General features: G+C 44.8%; 1 protein-coding gene across 5 annotated transcripts in view; it reads left to right on the top strand.

Annotated features, from left to right (window-relative positions):
* Nucleotides 1–22,673, top strand: part of USP7 (ubiquitin specific peptidase 7) — an 87,434-nt gene that overhangs the window by 40,007 nt on the left and 24,754 nt on the right. For 2 of the 5 annotated variants that reach the window (XM_078862657.1, XM_078862666.1), the window contains exons 13-24: nucleotides 4,711–4,867; nucleotides 6,035–6,179; nucleotides 6,288–6,380; nucleotides 9,943–10,073; nucleotides 11,172–11,306; nucleotides 13,215–13,316; nucleotides 14,333–14,438; nucleotides 14,522–14,632; nucleotides 15,363–15,430; nucleotides 17,024–17,124; nucleotides 19,565–19,715; nucleotides 20,685–20,752. In XM_078862657.1, coding sequence (XP_078718783.1) covers nucleotides 4,711–4,867; nucleotides 6,035–6,179; nucleotides 6,288–6,380; nucleotides 9,943–10,073; nucleotides 11,172–11,306; nucleotides 13,215–13,316; nucleotides 14,333–14,438; nucleotides 14,522–14,632; nucleotides 15,363–15,430; nucleotides 17,024–17,124; nucleotides 19,565–19,715; nucleotides 20,685–20,752 — 1,368 coding nt within the window. The remainder of the gene's footprint in view (nucleotides 1–4,710; nucleotides 4,868–6,034; nucleotides 6,180–6,287; nucleotides 6,381–9,942; nucleotides 10,074–11,171; nucleotides 11,307–13,214; nucleotides 13,317–14,332; nucleotides 14,439–14,521; nucleotides 14,633–15,362; nucleotides 15,431–17,023; nucleotides 17,125–19,564; nucleotides 19,716–20,684; nucleotides 20,753–22,673) is intronic. The other 3 variants (XM_078862673.1, XM_078862692.1, XM_078862683.1) reach the window with 3 other exon arrangements.

Raw genomic sequence — 22,673 nt, 5'->3', positions numbered from 1 at the left:
TTTAGTTTTGTTTAGACCTGTTACGTGACATGCATTACCTCACTTTGTCCACTTGACAGCGCACCACTGATCGCGATCAGAATTAGGTCAAAAGTCGCATGTCGTGTCTAGTTCATCGTCAACACCAGGGGTCGGCAACCAAAATAACAAGAAGAGCCATTTCTTTCCAATTCGGTACAAAATTCAGTATTTCAAGAGCCGCAATGCATCTATGTACATACGTACATATCGTCAAGAAGCAGCCCGTAAAGAGCCGCATGCGGCTCCGGAGCCGTAGGTTGCCGACCCCTGGTCAACACCATAATACGTCTCTAGTATCATGGAGTCAAAATGAGGCAACACTCGGTGACGTTAAACATACCGGGGCATTGTGACTGACACGCAGAGCCATTGACGCAGTAACTTGTGTGATTTGAGGAGGTTATCGATGACGATACGAGGAGGTCCCAGGAGATTGCCTCACGAGGGCATTTTTCACTTCGCTTTTAACCCCAAATAGACCGTGCCCGCACACGCATGGGGTAAACCGTGGCATCAGGAAAACTGAAAATGCAAAGTTTGTGGTGCGTCGCGAATGACAGCACCAGCTGGAGGCAGGGGGGGGGGGGGGTATAAATAATTTTCATCTTCGTAAATACCTATGTATAGTAAGTATGAGTAAGCGCTATGGTAAGAATATACCGTCGTATCAATTGGCTGTTATTAGCGATGGTATTAGTAAGCACGAGGAAAAACTTGTGAGCAGCACTGCTATAAATAAACGAAAGCACAACTTAAAAAAAAACGAACTGGCAAATCTAATTGCGAAAGTGGCGTTTGCTACTTAGGCGGTGACGTTGTGCTTGATGTGCTGCAGAGTCCTGGGAACCCAGGATCCTTTGCTCCTTGTGCAGCGCCCACCTGAGCATTTCTATGAATAGCTGTGCGATGGCAGCATCGCTGTTTAAAGCAACCCTGAGAACCCTCCGTGGAATCACCCCCCCCCCGGGTTGCAAAGACGTCTCGTATGTAGCATTACCAGAGAAAAAGGCCGTTCTGGTCAAATCGTCAGAAATATTCTTTTACATTTTTATGCTAAATACAGTAGATTATCGCTTATCCGCGTGCGGTTTATCCGATTTGTGGTCTGTCGATTGCTAGTGTAATTTATACCTATGTTAGTGGTGTTTGTTATAGAGATCCGCAGAAATTGATTATTTTTGGATTATCCGTGATTTTTCATTATCCGTGTCCATCTTTCCTGTCATTAGCTGCACAAGTTCACGCTCGGAGTGTGATAACGATTAGCACGGTTGGCTACGTACGCTGCGAAATAAATGTAACATGCAGTCTGTTCTCCTGTAACGCGGTAGTAGTTGCGTTCCTAAAGAACACCGCGTTATGGACAAATCGCGTTATAATAAAATGAATTTCGATTTAAAGCACAGTCCACGTTAACACGTGAGATGCATACGCAGGCTCAACAAAAGACTGATTCACGTGGGTAGCATCTAGAAGCATCCAGCAGCAATCCCGCCTTGCGACGCTACGCCGAGGCAGCCGTTCAATGGCTTTTTCCTACTCGCGCGACTTAGTTCCGCTCACTCAATCGTGTTATATCCAATTCGCATCCGCGCTATAAAAACGTGTTCCCTATAATACATTCATCGCGTTATATCCAACTTGCGTCGCGAAAACACGCATTATAGGAGAATGGACTACATACATACAAATACTACTACACACGCCAGCTGCTTCACAGTGGATATTAAGATCACGTGACCTAATTTGTAAACAGTGGTGCAAAGTGCGCTGGCGTTATGCTCCGAAATTTGCCAAATAAAATAAAAAATTGCTACCAGTTACTCAATTAGGGATGACACAGCAATCGTCACCCCCCTACTTGTAAACTAATGTTCTTATGCTGCAGGTCAGGTGCTGACACATCTTGTGCCCACAGGGACAGCTGCCAATGGGGGGTCCCCTTTCCAATATTTTTATGAGATGTTATCTTAGTCTTTTAATGTGTGTTAAGAGCTCTAAGACGCCCCCCCCCCCCGATGGTCATAAATTCAACGTCTGTTATTTATCATTTCTACAAAATGTTAGGACCTTAATGTTTTGATCTTCATCCGTTTTAGTCTTGTATACATTCATGATTAATATATATTCTTAGGTTTTTTTCGGTAAAGTCACGTAGGTAAAAAATTAAAATTAATAAAAGTAAAATAAAAAATAAAATAAAAATCACGACGTTTCGGAGGCAACACAAGCCTCCGTCTTCAGGTGGAACCGTCACAGCATGATAGCTTGTGTTGCCTCCGAAACGTCGTGATTTTTATTTAATTTTTTTATTTTACTTTTATTAATTTTTTTTACCTACGTGACTTTACCGAAAAAACCTAAGAATATGAATCCTTGCAGTCACGAATGCTTCAAATATAGAAATGATTAATATACAATTCTTAATGCTCAATATTATGAAAGTCGGTAAAATCCAATGTACCAAATACAATACTGAGTCTGGTCTCGTGTTAATTCTGTAAATTTCTGAGTCACTGGACTTTTGTGCACTCAGCATCGGTTAGCATCAGTTGCTATCCTTGCCATCATCTTCAACAGTCCTCATCATTACCACCATCATCTTTTGTATCCTCAGCATCACCCTCATTGTGAGATGATGATTTCTGCTAAACCACGCTGTGGGTTATTTCGATGAATATTTAAGCTTTTGTAAGAGAACTTCCCTCGAACGAGTTGTTGGGGACAGCTCCATTGAGCAAGATCGTTGCAGCTGCTTGCAAAAATACACTGATGTGTCACTGTCCTCCGGCATTTAACAATCTAGCAGCTATCGCGGTGAATTGTAATTGATCCATTAATCAATGACCTACCTGGCCCCCGGGGTAGAGCCTGATAAGATAACGGTTATCTTTTTTTCAGAAACAATTCGCAAAAAATAAAAAGTGTGAAGTTTTGTCATCCGGACCACCATCTCAAAAAGTGGAGAAAATATGGTTATCCTGCCATTCTCCTTTATGTTAGAATGTCAATTTACAGTCATATAATTAATTGATTTGCATTCAAATATATTCAAATTAATGATAATTTGTTAGGATAATAAAATGCCACACTGGGGCTTTTGAGCTTGGTGGTCTGGATAAGGCTGAGGTACATTCACTGCAGACCACCTTTGGGTGTTGTTAAATCTAAACGTACTAATAGGGTTTTTCCCCTTTTTTTCTGGCAACAAAACTGACACCTTTTGCAAGGAATCATGTTTACATTAACCACAATACTTGCAGTCAAATGCAAACAAAAAACAACTCTGATAATTTATGCATTGTCCTTGAAACTGATTGGTCCACACCAGAGACAGCTTTTCTTAGAGGCTAGTCTCAAATGGTGTTCGACCAGTTTTGTTTCCAGAAAAAAGGGGAAAAAACCCTACTAGTATATTTTGGTACTGGCAAGGAGGCCTCATGATGTAGAGGCTTACCCCGAGCTCTCATTACTCTGATAGTACGTTGTCTGACCAGACTGTTTTGGTCAAGTGTTGTTGTTAGTGAGTACCTATGAAAGGCCACGCGCAGAGCCGCATCCACATCTTGACAAAGCAGCAAAAACACTTTGGCGTGGTGTATTGCACTGCTGTCTTAGTAATGGAGACCCCGCATATTAACTTCTTGCAATAATTTAGATGTGAAATCTCCCATAGCTTTCCAATCGGTTACATGTTTCGGTGAGATAAGTATTTGGAATTATTTCTGTGCTTATAAGATGGTCCATAAAACATGCTGGTGCAGGGTAAATGTCGCAAAATCAGTAATGTGGCCTAACCTAAACATCAATTATGAATGCAAGTGTCGGCTGAGAAAACCTACGTATTAAAATAAATGAAAATTACACTTGCTGTTTTCGGTTGCAACTTTAATAGTGTCCATGGGAGCACCTCTGATTAGCACGGTTGGTGACTTACGGTGCGAAACAAGTTCTACATACATGGAGTCTCTGGAGTGGTTGGCTGTAGAGCAGAAGATCCCTGGCTTGATCTTTCACGAAGCTCATGGTTCACTCTAAACTGCATCCACTGCACAAACCATGGCAGTAGATGCAGATACTTGATTCACGAATGGAAAATTAAAAACTCTCCAGTAGTGCGCGACGGTGGTCATCCAGAACAGATCGTACAACGTAGAACAACGCAATGCCCGATCCACAAATACGAAGGAGATGTCACAGCTATACACTCTGCTACTACTCCTGACGCAGTTATCCGGTTTGACCACCTGAGCGTGGAATTGTAGTTGCTTTGCACTGCATCTCCATCAGCAGCCGTACAGAAGAAGGAACAGGCTGTAGAGCCCTGTGTGTAGGCTCCTAAGCCATCTTTTGGCCTTGCTGACGTTAACACAATGTTGTCCCTGCTGCTGCTGCTTGCTGCTGCTTGCTGCTGCTTGCTACTGCTTGCTGCTGCTTGCTGCTGCTTGCTGCTGCTTGCTGCTGCTGCTTGCTGCTGCTGCTTGCTGCTGCTGCTTGCTGCTGCTGCTGCTTGCTGCTGCTGCTGCTGCTGCTTGCTGCTGCTTGCTGCTGCTGCTGCTTGCTGCTGCTGCTTGCTGCTGCTTGTTGCTGCTGCTTGCTGCTGCTGCTGCTTGCTGCTGCTGCTTGCTGCTGCTGCTGCTGCTTGCTGCTGCTGCTGCTGCTGCTCGCTGCTGCTCAATGCCCTGGCAGGTTCGAGTTCCCCGAGAGGCTGATCCTCGACGACTTCCTGCAGAAGTTGGACGCAGAGGACTCGGCCACTTACATCCTGCACGCCGTGCTGGTGCACAGCGGGGACAACCACGGCGGTCACTACGTCGTCTACCTGAACCCCATGGGCGACGGCAAGGTGAGCACCGCGACGGCAAGGTGAGCACCACCGCGTTGGTGACGGCTCGGGGCCAGCGTCGGGGATTCGCGATTGGGCCATCCCGCAAGCGCGCAGCAGCGTCCACAGCTGGCTCAGACCTTGAAGTAGACAATGTCATTTCTCATGTTCAAAGGAAGCAATCTCACTGTAAAAATATACAACGTTTGAAGGCAACGAAGGACAACAAACTAAACACAACAAAAAAAGTTATCTCTGTCGATGCCATTACATGCAATTGGCACAAGCTTTGGAGTTCGACGCCACGGAGGAAAGGATTGTTTGATCACATAGACGTGTGTTTATTCTTGAACACAAAGTAGATATAAATGATCAATATATGTATTATTGTTGTTGATAGTGGAAGCGGTAGTCGTCGTAGTAATACCTACTATAATCACCCAGGAATGTCCTTAACGCTATTGACGTCACTCCACATCTACCAACAATATTCATGAGAAGGTGACGTCCTCCAAATGGACACCCCCCCCCCTCATTAATAATCATGAGTTGGTGACGTCAATCCACATGGAGCACACTCCCTTATTAATAATCATGAGCACGTGACATCACTCCACATCGACCAACTCTCCCTCAATATTCATGAGAAGGTGACGTCCTCCAAATGGACATCCATTCATAATAATTATCGGGTGACGTCACTCCACATGGGGGGCCGAGGCGCCTCCTCCCCCCTCCTCGGCGTCAACTTACAACCCTCACTACAAAGGCAGAACCCTCACGTCACGCGATCTCCGTAACACTGTTGAGACATCAAAGTAAAAAGGACGTCATAATGAACAAGGGATTATAACCTTAACATGAAAGAGGTTTGTCACTGTGCCCTGACAAACTGCACACGCATTAATGCTATGAATATATCACGTCGCTGTCTGCTTTTCACTTGCAAGTTTCATATTTACTGCAATACACCCGTCCTTGGACGGGCAAAAGGCTAGTACAATTATAATTATAAAAGGAGTTGTTCAAGGGACTTGCGGTTTGTGTTTATTCTTGAACACAAAGTAGATATCTTATTTTACGACTATATTATTATTGTTGATAATGGAAGAGGTAATAGTTGGTCGTGACACAATAATAATTCTAAAAGGAGTTGTTCAAGCAACTTGGGGGTTTGTGTTCGTGCAGTGGTGTAAGTTTGATGACGACGTCGTCTCGCGCTGCACCAAGAAGGAGGCCATTGAGCACAACTACGGCGGGCTGGATGACGACTTCTCCGTGCGGCACTGCACCAACGCCTACATGCTGGTCTACATTCGCGAGAGCAAGCTCGGTGAGCCCTCCCCCACTCCACGCACACTCTCAACGCTACGTCTGTGGGCCAGGGGCCGGGAGCTCGGCCGTGTCTCTCATTCGTTAAAACGTCTTATAATTTGTACAGAGATGCTGGAGCCATCGTCACCATCAGCCTTGGTCAGTCGACTGCTGGATGAAGGCCTCCCCAAGCCGCCGCCATCTCTCATGATCGTGCGATGTAATATTCCACCTAACATCCACCTAATAATCTGTGCTTGGGCCAACCAAATGTTTGCATTTTTTTCTCATTAAAAATAATGTATTTTTGCGTGAAAGCTTGCTTCGTTTATAACAAGCTCCGACTGTACTCTTGAATCGAAAGACCTTGTTTGACTTCTGGAGACCGGCAACTCTACTTGTGGCGTAGATCCTGTGGGCCCTCCCTCGATGGTAAAAATTTGTATTCGGGTCTCTCCCCTTTTTTCTTCCTCAACCTACCGAGTCCAACCGTGTACCAGTTATTTCTCCCAGTTCCATCTCCATCACACCCTCAGCTCTATCTCGGCAAGATTTGAGTCGCCAGACAGAGTCCCACGTGTTGGATGTGGCGATAAGCAACTCCAAAAGCTGTGCCCCCTGTTCATACCCATTGATTCTGGTTAGCACCCACTGCTTCCTCCTTCCCAGAGTACGCTATGGCTCGTGGATCTATTGCTGCAGGGAACTAGGGCCTATGGCTTATGGGCCCCAAGCAAGATTACCAAGGACGATGCTGATTTATTCTAGCATCTTATGATCGTTTTACTGTTTCGTTAATGTTTCCCTTTCCCCTCAATGTACTATAACGTTCCGAGTCTTTTTTTTTTCTTACCCCCTTTTCTGTAATAGCTTTTTTGTTGTTTTAACTCGTGTCAAGTTGCCCTGAACCTTGTGGTATGAAAGACGAGCTCTATAAATATCGATTATTACTAATATGTATATGCACCAATCGTCGGGCGTTGTTCAACCATACTTGACCACATTGGTCAATGTCGATCGGTGAAGCGAGCACATTGGTTCTCGCCTCTCGGTGAGTCTCTCGATGGTGTCCGGTGACTTATGCACGTATGTTGTGGGGGAAGGACAACAAACTAAACACAAAAAGTAGTTTTAAATAAATGAGTTTTCAATCTAGATCATTTAAAAGTACATAGCTTCGGTAGCTTCCTAATGTCGGAAAGAAGAGCGTTCCAGACGGCCGCAGCACATCCGAAAGCATGCGAATGCAGTGACGGTCATTTTTTTCGATTGCCGAGCCAAAAGCTGCTACAGCTGATGAAGCCCTCAAATCTCTCGGTTCTTTGCCACGTGACTGGGAAGCTGAGAGATTTGCGTGGCCGTCGCTGACTCATGCCGCACTGAGTCATCCGTTTTGTGATGCGGCCTGACGGTTTCTCTCGGGGTTTTATCAATCGACTCGGCTGTGAAATGGATGTCAAAGACATCATGACATGATTGTCATTAGTTTGTGTGCAGATACCACAGTCCTGCAGTTGTATACGATTGATTGTGTTGTATATGTCATGTACTTGCCTTTGTAATGTCATCTGCAATTTTGTTGGTTATTGCAATCCTAAGAAAGTGTTATTTACACGCTAAATATAACATTTAAATAAAGAAGTAATTCAATTCTGAATGTGCTAAATAAGATTAAATAATTGACCTTTTTTTTAAAGAGATCAATCATGTGATTGGACGTTAAATGAAACAAAGGAAACACAATTAATATTTGCTAAAACTATATCAGTCTGACATGTTAACACGTAGAACTGTCTTCATGATTTGACCTCCTTTGAAGGTACCAAAATATAAGAATAGGGCTTTTCCCCTTTTTTCTGGCAACAAAACTGAAACCTTTTTACGATGATTTATGTCTGCATTAACCACAATACTTGTGGTCAGATTGAAAACAAAAACACACTGATAATATATGCATTGTCCTTGAAACTGATTGGTCTACACCAGAAACGGCTTTCTTTTGAGCCTCGTCTCAAACGGTGCTAGACCAGAGGACGTCAAAAGGCGTACAGCTCAGACATGATTCCTTGTAAAAGGTTTCAGTTTTGTTGCCAGAGAAAAGGGGAAAACCCCTATTATATTTTGGTACTGGCAAAAGAGGTAAAATGCTTACCCCGAGCCCTCGTTACTTTGATAGTGCATTGTCTTTGAGCTGTACGCCTTTTGGCGTCCTCTGGTCTCTAGCACCATTTGAGACGAGGCTCAAAAGAAAGCTGTCTCTGGTGTGGATCAATCAGTTTCAAGGACAATGCATATATTATCAGAGTTTTTTTTGTTTGCAATCTGACCACAAGTATTGTGGTTAATGCAGACATGATTCCTCGTAAAAATGTTTCACTTTTGTTTTCCAAAAAAAGTGGAAAAACCCTATTCTTACTTTTCACTGTCACTATGTGATTGTTTTAGCCTTGTCTCAACACAGCATGACACGTGCCCAGGTCGTTTGTCCGTATTGTTTGGCATCATTTTGCAAGCGATAGCTCTCATTGCTGGCAACGTGAAATCGTTTTTCATCAAGAGATGAAGTTTGGGCCCTTGAGGCAAGGCCATTCCAAACCGATGATGCTGCAGCTGATACACTCAGTGACTCCCCCCTCCCTCGCATTGGCTTTAGCTTGTCACAAAAATTAACATCCCAGCACCACTTGTAGCTAATGCAAGTATCGTGCCATTTCTGCGCTCCGTGTTATCGGTATTTCTCGCTGGATAATTCTGAATCTGTAAACATGGGGGGACCTGTGGGATGTCACGAAGATTCACTTAGATTTAGCGGCTGAAATGTTACCGGCTTGGCTTTGGTCAACCGCAGTAAAATAAAACTATTGTTAGATGCGGGCCTTTCCCTGGGTTCAGTTAGACCTACCCAGGATGATGTCTCTGGTGATGTTAATGTGTGTGCCGATTTTTTATTCACTTATTGTGAAAGGCTGAGTCTGCCGACAGCCGTTTAGCCTCCATTTTTTTTTCTTTTGTCTTGTTGGAATTTATACATTTCTGCACAATAACATTTTGGTTACTTTATCAACTTGTTATAGTTTTCTGCGTGCGTACTTAACGGAACAACACCTGAAAAATACAAAAAGACGCATGATGGAGATACACAGCTGTATGTATGTTTGACTTCTTTCGCACTGTATGTAGCCAACCGTGCTTATCGGAGGTGCGGGGGAAGGACAAACTAAACATGCTTTGAATTTCACTGCAGATTAGAAGGTGGAACATGGATTAGAGAAATTGACCATTGTGATCTGCGCACGTGCATTATAATGTCAGTGCGTGGGTGTTAGCTCACACACTCTGTGTGTGTGCGCGTGTTTGTTTATTTGTCTTTTTTGTGTGTGTCATGGCATGTGTGGGGAGCGGTAGGTCATCTAAACTGGTCATGGGCCTCACCTTGGTTGACTCAATGAGTACCTGGTGCAGTGTGTAAACATCGCCACTGGGGAGCTGGCCACTCCGCCTGTCCTGTGCCGTGCCAGCCTTCATAGGTGCTCGCTAACAGCACTTGTTCCAACAATATTGAGGCTCCGAAAATAGACTGCCTCACCAGCATGTGTCTAAATTATATTCGAGTCACTTTGTGGACCTGCCTCTGCGGGGCCCGCATACTTAATCCGGTAAACGCGCGCGTCAACCTCCCCCCCATTCCCCCCCACACTGCTGTTTAACACACAAGTGGCATAGCAGCCCCTACAAATGTCTCCAGTTGACCGTGGTGTGTGCGTGCGTGGCCGTGTCCGCAGACTACGTGCTGCAGATGGTGAAGGATACGGATATCCCCATGCAGCTGGTGGACCGGCTGCAGGAGGAGAAGCGCGTGGAGGCTCAGAAGAGGAAGGAGCGGCAGGAGGCTCACCTGTACATGCAGCTGCAGGTGCGGCACACGTGCGGGGGTAGGGTGTGCGGGTGACAGGCCCCACTCCCCATCGCTACACACGCTCGCGCTCTCCGGCCGATGATTTCCAGATGTTGCCGCGGTAGCGAGATGTTAACTACCTCGCCTGGTATACAGGAGGTCGTGGGGTCAATTCCGACCCCATACCTGGTAAAATAAAAATAAAATTGTTTAGTACACCCCCATGGAGGCTTCATTGGCCAATTTAACACCTTCCCGTTCCGATGACATACGTATACGTAATCAAAACTTAACCGGAAGTAAGAAAATTAAATAACTTTATTAGTACAGAGGCTCCCACAACACCATGCAGGAGAGTGTGGCACACTTTGGCGCCAGCAGTCGTAGAGTGTGGTCGTGTCGCTACGGTTCTCTGCAGTGAGTACAGTGTCTTTAAAAACAACGGCGCTGCTACGCCTCTCTAAATAAAATCAACGCAGAGCCGCTTCCGCATTCATAGATTCGACGGTGAACGGGACGCACCCTGCAACTTGCATTCCTTGGAACGGGAAAGGGTTAATATCTTTCTTTGTTGTATCCGAACGCTTTTCAGGAGATGATATTCTTCCATTAAATGTCCTCACATTCTGTACACGTGCTTGCATGTAGACAGTATGCTTAGTATATCTGGGTAGCGATACACGCAAGTTTTAAATCTTTTAATTATTTAAAACTTAACGTTTTCCACTAAAGTGAGGGCTGCCAGGGTACTTTGCTGTGACAGCATTGTCTGCAACGAGTGCTGTGGGTGCACTACCACAGATTTCTATCTTCAAAACTCAACGGCCTATCCACGAGTGCGCAACAATCGTGTCGTCGCCCCGCACGTTAATGTCCGCTCTGCGACCCCGTATACTCGCACAGACATTACTCCTACCTTTCACATCCATTTCTTTATTGCATCATTTCGTGGTTCTATTTGTATACCCCAAGCATTGTTCGATAGCTATTAAACGCAAGGAAATCTTTCGCATAGGGACAGTCTGTTCTCCAATAACCCGTGTTGTTTTCATAATGCGAATTGGATAGTGTGGTCGCGCAGCTGCAGTGATGCTTTTGCTGCTGTCCGGTCTCCAGATAGTGACCGAAGATCAGTTCTGCGGACACCAGGGCAACGACATGTACGACGAGGAGAAGGTGAAGTACGCCATCTTCAAGGTGCTCAAGAACTGCACGTTGTACGAGTTCATGCAGACGCTCTCCCAGACGATGGTGGGTGACGCTCGCTAACACCGTGGCACACTGTGTATTTTATTGTGTGTGTTGTGGGGAACGGTCGTGTAGAGGTTAGCGCGCTGTGCTACGAATGCAGCAAGCCGTGTTTGATTACCGCTCATGGCCAACATCTTTGACGATTATCTGAACTGGTCCTGAGTTTCCCCTAGGATGGCTCAGCCTCAAATGAGTACCTGGTGCAGTGTGTATACATCGAGACTTGGGAGATAATAATTAACATTTATAAGGCGCAAATCATCTAGGGATCTCTGTGCGCCATGCACGAAGATAGGAGATATAAATACTACAAAGTATTTATATACATTGTTACTGTCAAGCGATCCATTGTAGCCTCATAGTGATTTATATACTGCATTAATATCACAGTGGCATTGCCAGACTACCATAATGACACACCTCACCAACATTTTAGTCGGCTACAAATTTGGCCCGTTGCCGCGTTCTGGTAATTTCCAGGAAAATAGCAACAACAAAAATGTTCAACATTTCAACGGACACAGGCGGCTACTGGATTTACCATTGCGGTCAGAGAGGACTCGCTCACTTACTTACCCGCAGCAGCGAGGGCCATTCGCACACGCCGCATCAACGCTCAGCAGCAGCGGGGAGCGGCGGTAGCGGCGGCAGTCCTGCTCTCCCGCTCCACAAAGGTGGCGTCATCTTGACCCTGCAGGGAGCGGACGTCACCCTTTTATTGATGGCTTAATGGAAAGCCGTCTACGGGGCGCTTGTTGTTTGTTTGATTGAATCCATTCAGTAGTGGCGTTTTGGAAATTATTCTACTAGATTGGGGACATGGGGGAAAGCTGAAACTCAGCATGGAATGTTTTTTTTCCCCCACAATTCGTTTATTTTTCATTATTCGGGGTCGGCGTATGAATCAGGAAGGAAGTATTTGTGTTTGTATTGTTACGTCTCCTGTATTGTGCTATTGGTTTAAATGGCTTAACAGTACAATTTGCTTGTAGTTTTCATCAATCGGAAATCGCCTACGTGCACGATTTGAAGTATGTGAATGTAAGAAAACATTTTAATCGTAGATTGAATAAATAATGTTAAGCTGCGCAAATATTTCCGCATCTTGTGATACCCACCAAGCGTTTAGACGCCACATACACGAAGCTTGCGTTTATCATCCAAAATCAAATGATACATTTGTAGTGACACCTAACGCAGTAGTCTTCAATAAGATACGTTTTTTTTACTTTCAGCATGAGACAGTCATCGAGGATTCACTTCACTCCCAGCGTTCCGAACTCCCTCACTTTCCTAACTCTTTATATCCCTCAAGCCCTTTTACCAAAGGTTCCTTGACCATCCGCCTTCCCTTCAGCCAATCACCATCCACTTTGTGTAATGGATTCCAACCGTCTGCCCTGTCCAATCATCCTCCATTTCCCACCCTTTCCATGTTGTATTTCTCCTCCATTCCCTTCAATTCCCTGCCTTTAGCCAATCCCCTTTCAGGCCCGTTAAGTACCAATCAGAGGGCTTGTTTTTATTTCCTGATTATCCGTGTCACGTGGTGTCCATCACGTCAGTTATGTAGCTCTTTCAGAAGCGATCTGGCCACAAATGATAGCTCATCGAAGTGGCTTATCGTGTGGAAAGTTACAGCAGCCAAATACTGTTAAACGCATGTTTCTAAATTTGGAGAGAAGAATTGGCATGTTCTGTTCAGGTGACAAACCTCACTAATTGGTTGTATTGGGTGGTGGCGGGTTTAACGACACTTATATTCACCCAAACTAACCCAAAAAAAATTGTGTTGTGGACCATAGGTTCTGCTTTGTTAACAGCGCTTTCCTCAACAGGCTGTTAAGGCTGCGCGGGGGATCTGTGTTGTCTCTGCTCACGTGCGCGTGGCTCTCTCTATGCCTGCAGGGATATTCGACGGAGCAGATGAGGCTGTGGCCCATGCAGGCGCGGCGCAATGGCACCCGGCGGCCAGCCATGCAGGACTACGAGACGGAGAACGGGCGCCACGTAAGTCGCTCTCTCGCACGCATGCTCCTAATCAGGCCGCAGTTCGCCCGTTTTTCTTTCAACCCTCGACGGCAAGGATGTGGGGGGGTGGGGGGCGAGTGAGTTTTGAGTGCTGTCATCATGAAAGCGTGCACAGAAATGGAAATATTTAATATCGAAAGGTTGAGGCCACTTTGTAGTTGATTTGACTTTTCATCTTCCGGTTAAAATAGCTAATTTGTGAGCGCTTTTATTGGTTTGATGCTGTAAGCATCTCATTATCCTTCACATTGTATGGGCAGTTTTAGGTGTACAGGCAGTCCTCGACTTACGAGCGGGTTACATCCCTGAGACCCGTTCGTACGTCGAATTTTTTGTATCTTGGGAACTCATGATTGAATTGTACATACGGTCAATGTCATAAAAAATTGTTCTAGTTCACGGTCAATGCCCAAGGGGGTGTATGCGAACTGATTTATAAATGTTTGAAACTATGTCATACATGAGAGTCATTGGTGAATAATCATGTATGAATCTGCCAATATAAAATGACTACCGTTAAATGTAAATCCATATGGTAACCTCGAACAACATAAAATACCTTTCTCAACTCGTTGATCGTAAACGATGGGTTTCCAAGAGTACACACGTGCAGAGCGTCCGTTGATTTTTTTTTATATTCGCTTGCAGTTAGCGAGTTAGGGATACCTCACAAAATGGGACAATTGGTTTAAGTATTGATGTTTATTATTCATACATGTATTTCTCAGAACCATGCTGGGGTCAGGCAAGGGGCGGGGGGGGGGGGGTCACTCAGTTGAAACAAAATATAAAAACTGTAGTGTACAGTAGCCAAACAAAGATTTGAGAAGCACTGTGGCTGCCACACTGCTTGCCCTTCCCATTGAAACATTTACGGCCTTTGCCGTTACCCCACTCCGCCCGCCCCCCCCCCCCAACTTTTCTCCCGTGGTGCTCCCAGCGTACGGCGACGCCGATGGTGCTGACTGGCGGCGCGTTGTTTTTGTGCCACCCAGATGATCGAGCTGAGCGAGAACGAGAACCCGTGGACGATCTTCCTGGAGACGGTGGATGCAGAGACGGTGGCTTCGGGCGGCGCCCTGCCCCCCTTCGACAAAGATCGTGAGTCACGCCAGTTAATGACTCCCTGCCGGCTCCCTCGGCACCCGCACACCAGCCTCTAAAAAAACCCGCAATGTAAAAAGTGCGAAATCACGTTTCAGGGGACGTCATGCTGTTTCTGAAGATGTACGACCCCAAGACGAAGACCCTCAACTACTGCGGGCACATCTACACGCCCATCACGTGTAAAATCAGTAAGTCCTCCATCCCCCACATTTCTTTCTGCAGTGTGTACCGTAGCTTTGACCAAACGATAGTCAAAAGTGATTTCCTATCCAAATGAGCATGAAGGCAGTGCGCTCATCACCTGTTTGCAGCCCTGAGCAGGTGGAGGAAATTTGACATTCATATGGTGGGAGCGAGTGTTGCTATAGGACAACTCTGGGCGCCACGGTGGTGATGTAAACTACCTCGCCTGGTATATAGGAGTTATGGGTTCGATCCCGACCCTGATGCCTATTGTATATGGAGCTTAGCATGTCTCTCTCCCCGCGACCTTGTGGATTTTTCTCCGGGTCCTCCGGTTTTTCCCTCCATTAAGAATCAACGTGCTTTTAGAGTATTTGCCTACTGCTATACATTTCCACATGATACGCCACTTTGTTGAGCTATCATTTGTGGCCAGGTCACTTCTGAAAAATACCTATATAGCTCAGTGGGCCTTACCTGGTAAAATAAAAAATAGTTGAGTTTTTAGACTTCCCCACAAAGTGGAACTAATTTTATCTACCCCGAAGGGATGCTGGGCTGAGTCACAACCTCCAGGATGAAAACTCGCAACTTTCTGATTGTGGAAATTACAAATAACGTTATCCAGAAGATTGTATTTGCAGTTATGGAATTGTCAATTTTTTTGTGGTTTCAAAAATGTGTTTACGCCGACTTTGTTGTGTGCTCCCGCCCCCTCCCCAATTGCCCTGCCAGGAGATCTGCTGCCAGTGATGTGTGAGAGAGCAGGCTTCCCACAGGGAACGAACCTTATCCTCTATGAGGTCAGTGCCACCTCTGCCATTTGTTTTGTCGCAGCATTGCCACTTGACTGCAGTGTGTGTGTGTCGAAGGAGAATACAGTAGCGGAAAATCCGTAGTAGTCTATTGTAAAATACAGACTGCCTCTACTTTGTTAAATCATAATTGAGCTTGGTGTTTCTTAGGTGTAAAATAACTTGAAGGGCATGCTCTGTCCAAGTCATGCCTTAATAGTGTCACTTACTCGTGTGTTATTCTAGCCCTGTGTATACTCTGACTATCTCATTTCATTTATATCTAAATTTAATTTGAGCGTGTTTGCAGTCTCCACGTGCACACGTAGCCTTTCACTGCCAGATCAGTGCCAGTCTCGCAATGAAAACTTTATGCCCACCACGTGTTCTGTCAAAAGCCATGCTCTGTAGTGGGGTGCTGTGTTGGCGAGATGTTAACGATTCTAGATTTGAAGCTATCGTGACTGCAAGGATTAATACTCTTAGTTTTTTCAGTAAAGTCACGTAGGTTAAAAATGAAATAAAAAATTATAAAAAATCACGACGTTTCGGAGGCAACACAAGTCTCCGTCATCAGGTGGGACCGTCACAGCCAGATTTGCTGTATCAAGTTTTTGCTGTATCAAGTGACGCCTAACTTGATACAGCAAATCTGGCTGTGGCGGTCCCACCTGATGACGGAGACTTGTGTTGCCTCCGAAACGTTGCGATTTTTTCTTATTTTATTTTTATTAATTTTAATTTCATTTTTTACCTACGTGACTTTACCGAAAAAACTAAGAGTGGAGATGTTAACGACCTCGCCTGATATACAGGAGATCGTGGGTTCGATTCCAACTCTCACGACTGCATGTTAAATGTCCTTTATAAACATGACATTGCTCAATGTGGATTACATACAGTGATCATTGCCCCCCCTCTCCCCTACTGACAGGCCAATGCCCACTTGCAGGCTAGAGTCGAGCTGCACAGGGGAGAGTTGCCACTGGGGGTGGGGGGGGTTCCCTTTTTAAAAGGAAAAATTACATAGTCTGTGACCTTTCGGGCAACGACCCTTGATGGCACACAAGTGAGTTTTATGTGCCATTGCAGAAGGGCCATTTCCCAAAATGTTGCCTGTTCCAAAGTTCCTTTTAAGGACACAGTGTGATTGACAAATGCGAGTTTTTTTTATTCATTGTGCTTGTTACACAACTGAAATTAAATTAATTTATATTCTATGGTTCTTTTTGTAAAGTCACGTAGACAGAAAAAATAGCAGTAAAATAATAAAAATTAAGTGAATAAAAAAAATACAAAAATATCACGACGTTTCGATTTTATTATTATTTTATTGTTATAATTTTTTCTCTTTACGTGACTTTACCGAAAGAACCATAGTATATGAATTCCTGCAGTCACGAAAGTTTAAAGTCAAAATTTAAACAATTTACTTGATGTGCATTGACAATCTTGAGTCGTTGTAAACGTCATCCCTGGTTCTGCGTTCTACTCTTACTGTTGATCCTTTGGCTTGTGCTTCTCGAGTTGGTTGTGGTTACGGGTTGGAATTTTGTGTGTGGCGCGTAATGACTCTGAACCACTTTCCTTTCTTCCCCACAGGAAGTTAAACCAAATCTCACTGAGCGCATTCAAGAGATCGACTTTTGCCTGGACAAGGCACTGGACGAGCTCATGGATGGAGACATCATCGTGTTTCAGAAGTTAGTGCCCGCATTGCATTTGACTAAAATCACAAAACCCCGCTGACATTCCACTTTCGACAAGACTTCAGATCTTTCAAAGTCGGGAGTAAATGTGTGAAGTGTTTATTAATATGTCTATTTAAAAACTCTGTGAGTGTTCTCAGGCAAAGTCTAGTTTTCATGAGACGCAGAGATCCAGCGCTCAATCTATCCTGAAAAGTTTGTGTTAGGGTTCAACCGAGTTTAATAATCATGTTTTTCAAGCGTTATACACAGCAGCAGTGTATAAATTATTATCAGAGCCTGCTTTGCTTCATGTCCTGTTCCAGCCCATGATTTCGTCTTACTATTGAAGTACATTCCAATGTAAGGTACACCGATCCCTTAGCAGTTAGCTATATCAAATTATAAATTAACTTTGTATTTTCCAGCGAGGGACGCGGGAAACCGCAGACAAGCGGGAATGCAGTCGGAACCAGCACCAATAAATGCCCCAGCGCTGTGGTCCTATATTGTGGATATTTGTCCAGCTCCATTCATGAGTGTTTATACGTGCAGGTGGACACTGGAGTACCCAGGGGGGGGTAACACTCGATCCCCCGTACAGATGAAATACAGTAAAACCTTGGATTGCGAGTAACTTGGTCTGCGAGTGTTTTGCAAGACGAGCAATTTTTTAATCCTTTATATGAAGTTCACTTGCTTGCTTGCGCGCTTACGACCGTGCAAATCTTTCGGTCGTTTTTTAACCCACTTCCCGTGATCCAATCGAGCTGACATTTTGCACACTCGTTGTGCGTGACAATTTATTTTCGTGAACATTTTTTCTAAAATGTTACACTTTTTAGGAAAAAATAAATTCTATTTAATTACCAATTGCTTAATGCTGCCATGTAATCATCTGACCCATAGGTGGCAGCCATCTCAAGCCAGAGGACGAGAGGACTCTAGCCGCCACGCATATAAAGGATTTATAGTGAAAAACTTTGTTTTTACGGGTTATTTTTTTTAAAATAAATTGTTATTTGATGAACGAGCGAGGTCTTGCAATACGAGTAGTACGTGTATACGCTTTGTTTGCCGAGCGTCACGTGATCACAACTGATATACAAGTGCTTTGATATACAAGTGCTTTGGATTACAAACACGTGTCCAGAACGAATTATGCTCGCAATCCAAGGTTTTACTGTACAGGTGGAAAGTAGCACATTTGCTATACTGCCATACCATGACGAGCCAGGAGATGGAGACAATGATATGCACTTGGGTAGGGAGTTTCACAAACTTGTGTGACCCACCAACCCTTGCCTCAGCAGTGCTGGATTACAGACCTGCAGCATAGCCACCAGCGCCCCATGTGTAAGATGCTTGGCAGTCGAGAGACATACCAATCATCTTACACCACTCGAGCAAACGTCCCCTCTCGAGCCAATGGAGATCCTTATAATTTGAAAATGTGTGCAGGCCAAGGCAAAATGTGAAGGCCAGAGCCACACATTACTTTGAGTGCCAGCAAAATAAACATCCTCAGACATCTGTGGAAGCTGCCACTGATTCAGCTGATCACTGGGCTGAACTAAACCATGTGATATTTATTTTTTGTGACTCAAATCCTCATATCCCTTATTTTATTTGTATTGAGCAACGTGTCACTGTTTGGTTATTACTGTTTGCCTTAAAAAGTATATTTTCTGGTACTTGCTCCGGCAGTGCATATACCAAAACATATATTTTCTGGAACGTTCTATCAATTTCAGGATATAGGGGCAAAACCTAAGCTATTCTCACATTAACTCTTCACATTTATTTCACTGGACAATAGTGTGTTATTTATGTAGAAATGTGAAACATGATGGCTTCATCTAGTGATAAACGCTTACATTTGTAAAGTGTGTTATATTTTCGTTACGTTGAGAAAGTGTAGTTTTTATTTCAAATTTGTATCAGGCATGGCTTGGGCATGGGTGTGTGCCAATGCCTGTTGTGAAGTGGGGAGCGGTGGTGTAGCGGTTAGCGTGCTGCACTACGAACCCGGCCACCCGAGTTCGATTCCAGCTCACGGCCAAAACCAGTGACGATTATCTGAACCGGTCCTGGGCCTCCCCTAGGTCGACTCGGCCTCAAATGAGTACCTGGTGCAGTGTGTAAACATCGCCACTAGGGAGACAAAGGCGGCCAGGTGTGGTGCCAGCCATCAACCCCCGAGTATGCCGTACCAGGCCTTCATTGGTGCTTGCTTAACAGCACTTGCCCCAACAGTCTGTTAAGGCTATACGGGGGATCTTTGTCTTTGATGTGAAGTTGCAGAATGAACCTTCAATGAATCACAAACGAGGGTCATTGTCTGAATATTCGCAAAGGTGCCTCCGCAGAATTCGTGTGAAGGAGAACAAGGGCTGTCCATTGAACAAGTGTGCTTACTGAGAGCACGTTGTGTCCTGTGCCACCAATGACACAGGGACGATCCTGACAACACGAGCGAGCTCCCAACCGCCAGGGACTACTTCCACGACCTGTACCACCGTGTGGACGTCACCTTTTGCGACAAAACCATCCCCAACGACCCCGGCTTTGTCGTCACACTCTCAAACAGGATGACCTACTTCCAGGTAACGTTGCCATGCCTGTGACGTAGCCCGGGCCAGCATTTCTCGCCCTCTTAGACTTACGTCCTATAAGTTATCTCTGGTAGGAATCCACCTTTGAGGTTCGTGTGCCTCATGTTAAATATCAAATAGGGGGGAGCAGTCTCACAGGGTAGACCATTATAGAGGCACCGAGTGGAATATCTATTTTAATGGAGATTTGTTACGATGGGCCCATTGGCATTTGGAACCCAGAGCTGCTTTTTGCCATTCTAATCTACAAAGTAAACTTTTTATTTTACCAGCTAAAGTCCACTGTGCTATTATATATATCTCTTTTTCAGAAGTGACATTGCCACAAACGATAGCTCAACAAAGTGGCTTGTATAAAAATGTACAGTAGCCAAATACTCTAAATGTGTGTTGCTAAATGGGGTAAGGGAAATAACCGAAGGACCCAGAGAAAAATCGACACAAGCACGAGGAGAACACGCAAACTTCAAATATACAGGCAAGCGTCAGGGTCCGGATCGAACCCACGACCTCCTGTGTACCAGGCCAGGTAGTTAACATCAAAATAAAATTAGGAACACCTCAGAGAAATAATGTTTACAACGGTCACAGACAGAGCCTGGGACAATCCTTGAAATAGGATGACGGGTTTCCATTGAACTCTTCATGACCGAGAGGCCAGGCTCTACAGTTAATTGTGTTTATTTACTCCTGTGGTGTTTAAAAAGGCCTCACACTCATGTACGCCCTCTGCTCTGGGTCTCTTCTGTGCACATCTGTGAGACACCCGAGACACCTGTGTGTCATGTGTGACAGAGACACCTGTTCATCATGAGTGACAGAGACACCCGTGAATCATGCGTGACAGACACCCATGTAACACCGATTAGCACCGTTTCGGTGCGAAGCGTTGTTCAACATGCGTACATACGTATCACGCGCAAGACACCTGCCACACCTTGTGTGTCTATCGTTCTTCAGGTGGCAAAGACGGTAGCGCAGAGGCTCAACACCGACCCCATGCTGCTCCAGTTCTTCAAATCGCAAGGGTACGTGCTGTGGTATTGGCGACGTGCGGTCAGTGGGTGGCGCCCGTTGCTCACCAGGGCACGCCGGGGAAGGCTGCGCTCCCCACCCACCAACCTGACGAGCCTCGTCTTGCTGCAGTCCGCTCCCTCTGGCCTCAATCTATTCTCCCGGAGAAGTGGCGAGTGGACTGTGCTGAGCTAGTAACGAAATGGCATGAGTTTGTTCATGCGAAGAACCTTACTAATTGGCTGTGGTCGGGTGGTGCCGGGTTTAACGACACGCTTATCCATAATAGAGGTTTTTTGGGTTCGATCGCGTAAATATATAAATGTGTCGTTAAACCAGCCACCACCCGACGCAGCCAACTAGTAAGGGTTGTCACGTAAAGAGAACGTGGCCAATTCGTCACTAGTACAGCAACACCGGTGTGTTGGAGAGCCAAGCCACAACATTTACAATCTGAGTACGACGTTTGGCCAGTAATAACAACTAGCTTAATCAGCCAGATCTGTGGAGAAGTCCACCTGTTTCGTTCCTTATATAGAGGCTTATATTTTTTCTCAATCTAACCCAAAAACCTCTTATATTCTCAACTTTGTTTGGCTACTGCATGTACCCCTTGTTGATTTTTGTTTCATCCAGGTACCTCCCCTTGCCTAACTCAACGTGGTTCTGAGAAATAAATGTATGAATAACGAACATCAGTATTTTAACCAATTGTCCATTTTGTGAGGTATCCCTAACTCGCTGCGAGTAACTGCAAGCGAATACAAAAAAATTCTAAGGACACTCTGCATTCATGACATAATTTGTTCGCGATCGCTTAGTTCCTCTTGGAAACCACCTTGTTTATGATCAGTGAGTTTAGAAAGGCCTTTTACATAATTATAGGTTACCATATGGCTTCAAATGTTATCGTAGTTATATTATATTGGCAGATTCATACATGATTATTCACCAGTGACTCATGTATGATGTAATTTCACACATTTATAAATCACCTCATGTGTACTTTCTGGGTCATTGACACATACCCTCAGGGGTCTGCGAATCCCCGGTTGAGAACCACTGCTCCGGAGTGTGCATTGGTTTATGTATCGGCCTGCTGCAGGATGTCCATGTTGTTCACTGCTCTCCTATAACGTGGAAGTAGTTGCGTTCCTGAAGAACAGCGCGTTATGTAAAAATTACGTGATAATATAGGATAAAGCAAGGTCCGCGATGACACGTGAGATGCGTATGCAGGCTGGGTAACATCTAGAAGCATCCAGTATCATCTCCCCTGCCTTGTGTGATGCTATGCCAAGGCAACCATACAACCGCTTATTCCTACTCACAAGACGTAGTTCCGTGCACTCAATCGCGTTATATCCAGTTCGCGTCCGCGTTAGAAAAAAATGTGTTCCCTCATACATTAATGGCGTCATATCCAATTTGTGTTATGAAAACGAACGTTATAGCAGAATAGACTGTATTTACACCCATCCGGTTAACACATGAACATGAAGTGCAAACTTGTCCCAGCTGTTTAAGCAGCCCAGTAGTTTCTGTAGTGCAAAACGCAGGAGCGCTAAATTGACATGAATTCCTTAAATGTGCATTGGTATGATTTGTAAAATAATATCTTCATCATCATCAGTCACGGTCCACCCACTGGTGACCCCCCATCCCTCACAATCCTGCAGTGTAGAAATCTGCCTGGAATCTATACACCGATTATATAAACTTTTAAAAAATATCACGTGAAATACACTGGCAAGTTCTTATTTTTTTGATTGGTGTAACTTCGAGTGTAAATTGCCTCATGCTTAGTCGCAGTGGTGGCTTTTAAATAAATCCTTGCACACACATTTTTGAGACGGACGTTTTATAATAACCAAACCGTTGAGAAACCAGCCAACAGATCGTGCAGCCTTGTCTAATGCGTCGTTATGAGCGCAG

The sequence above is a fragment of the Lampetra fluviatilis genome, chromosome 1 (assembly GCF_964198595.1).
Source record: "Lampetra fluviatilis chromosome 1, kcLamFluv1.1, whole genome shotgun sequence".
NCBI lineage: Eukaryota > Metazoa > Chordata > Hyperoartia > Petromyzontiformes > Petromyzontidae > Lampetra > Lampetra fluviatilis.
The sequence above is the reverse complement of the archived record's forward strand: the minus strand, read 5'-3'. Positions and strand labels throughout refer to the sequence as shown.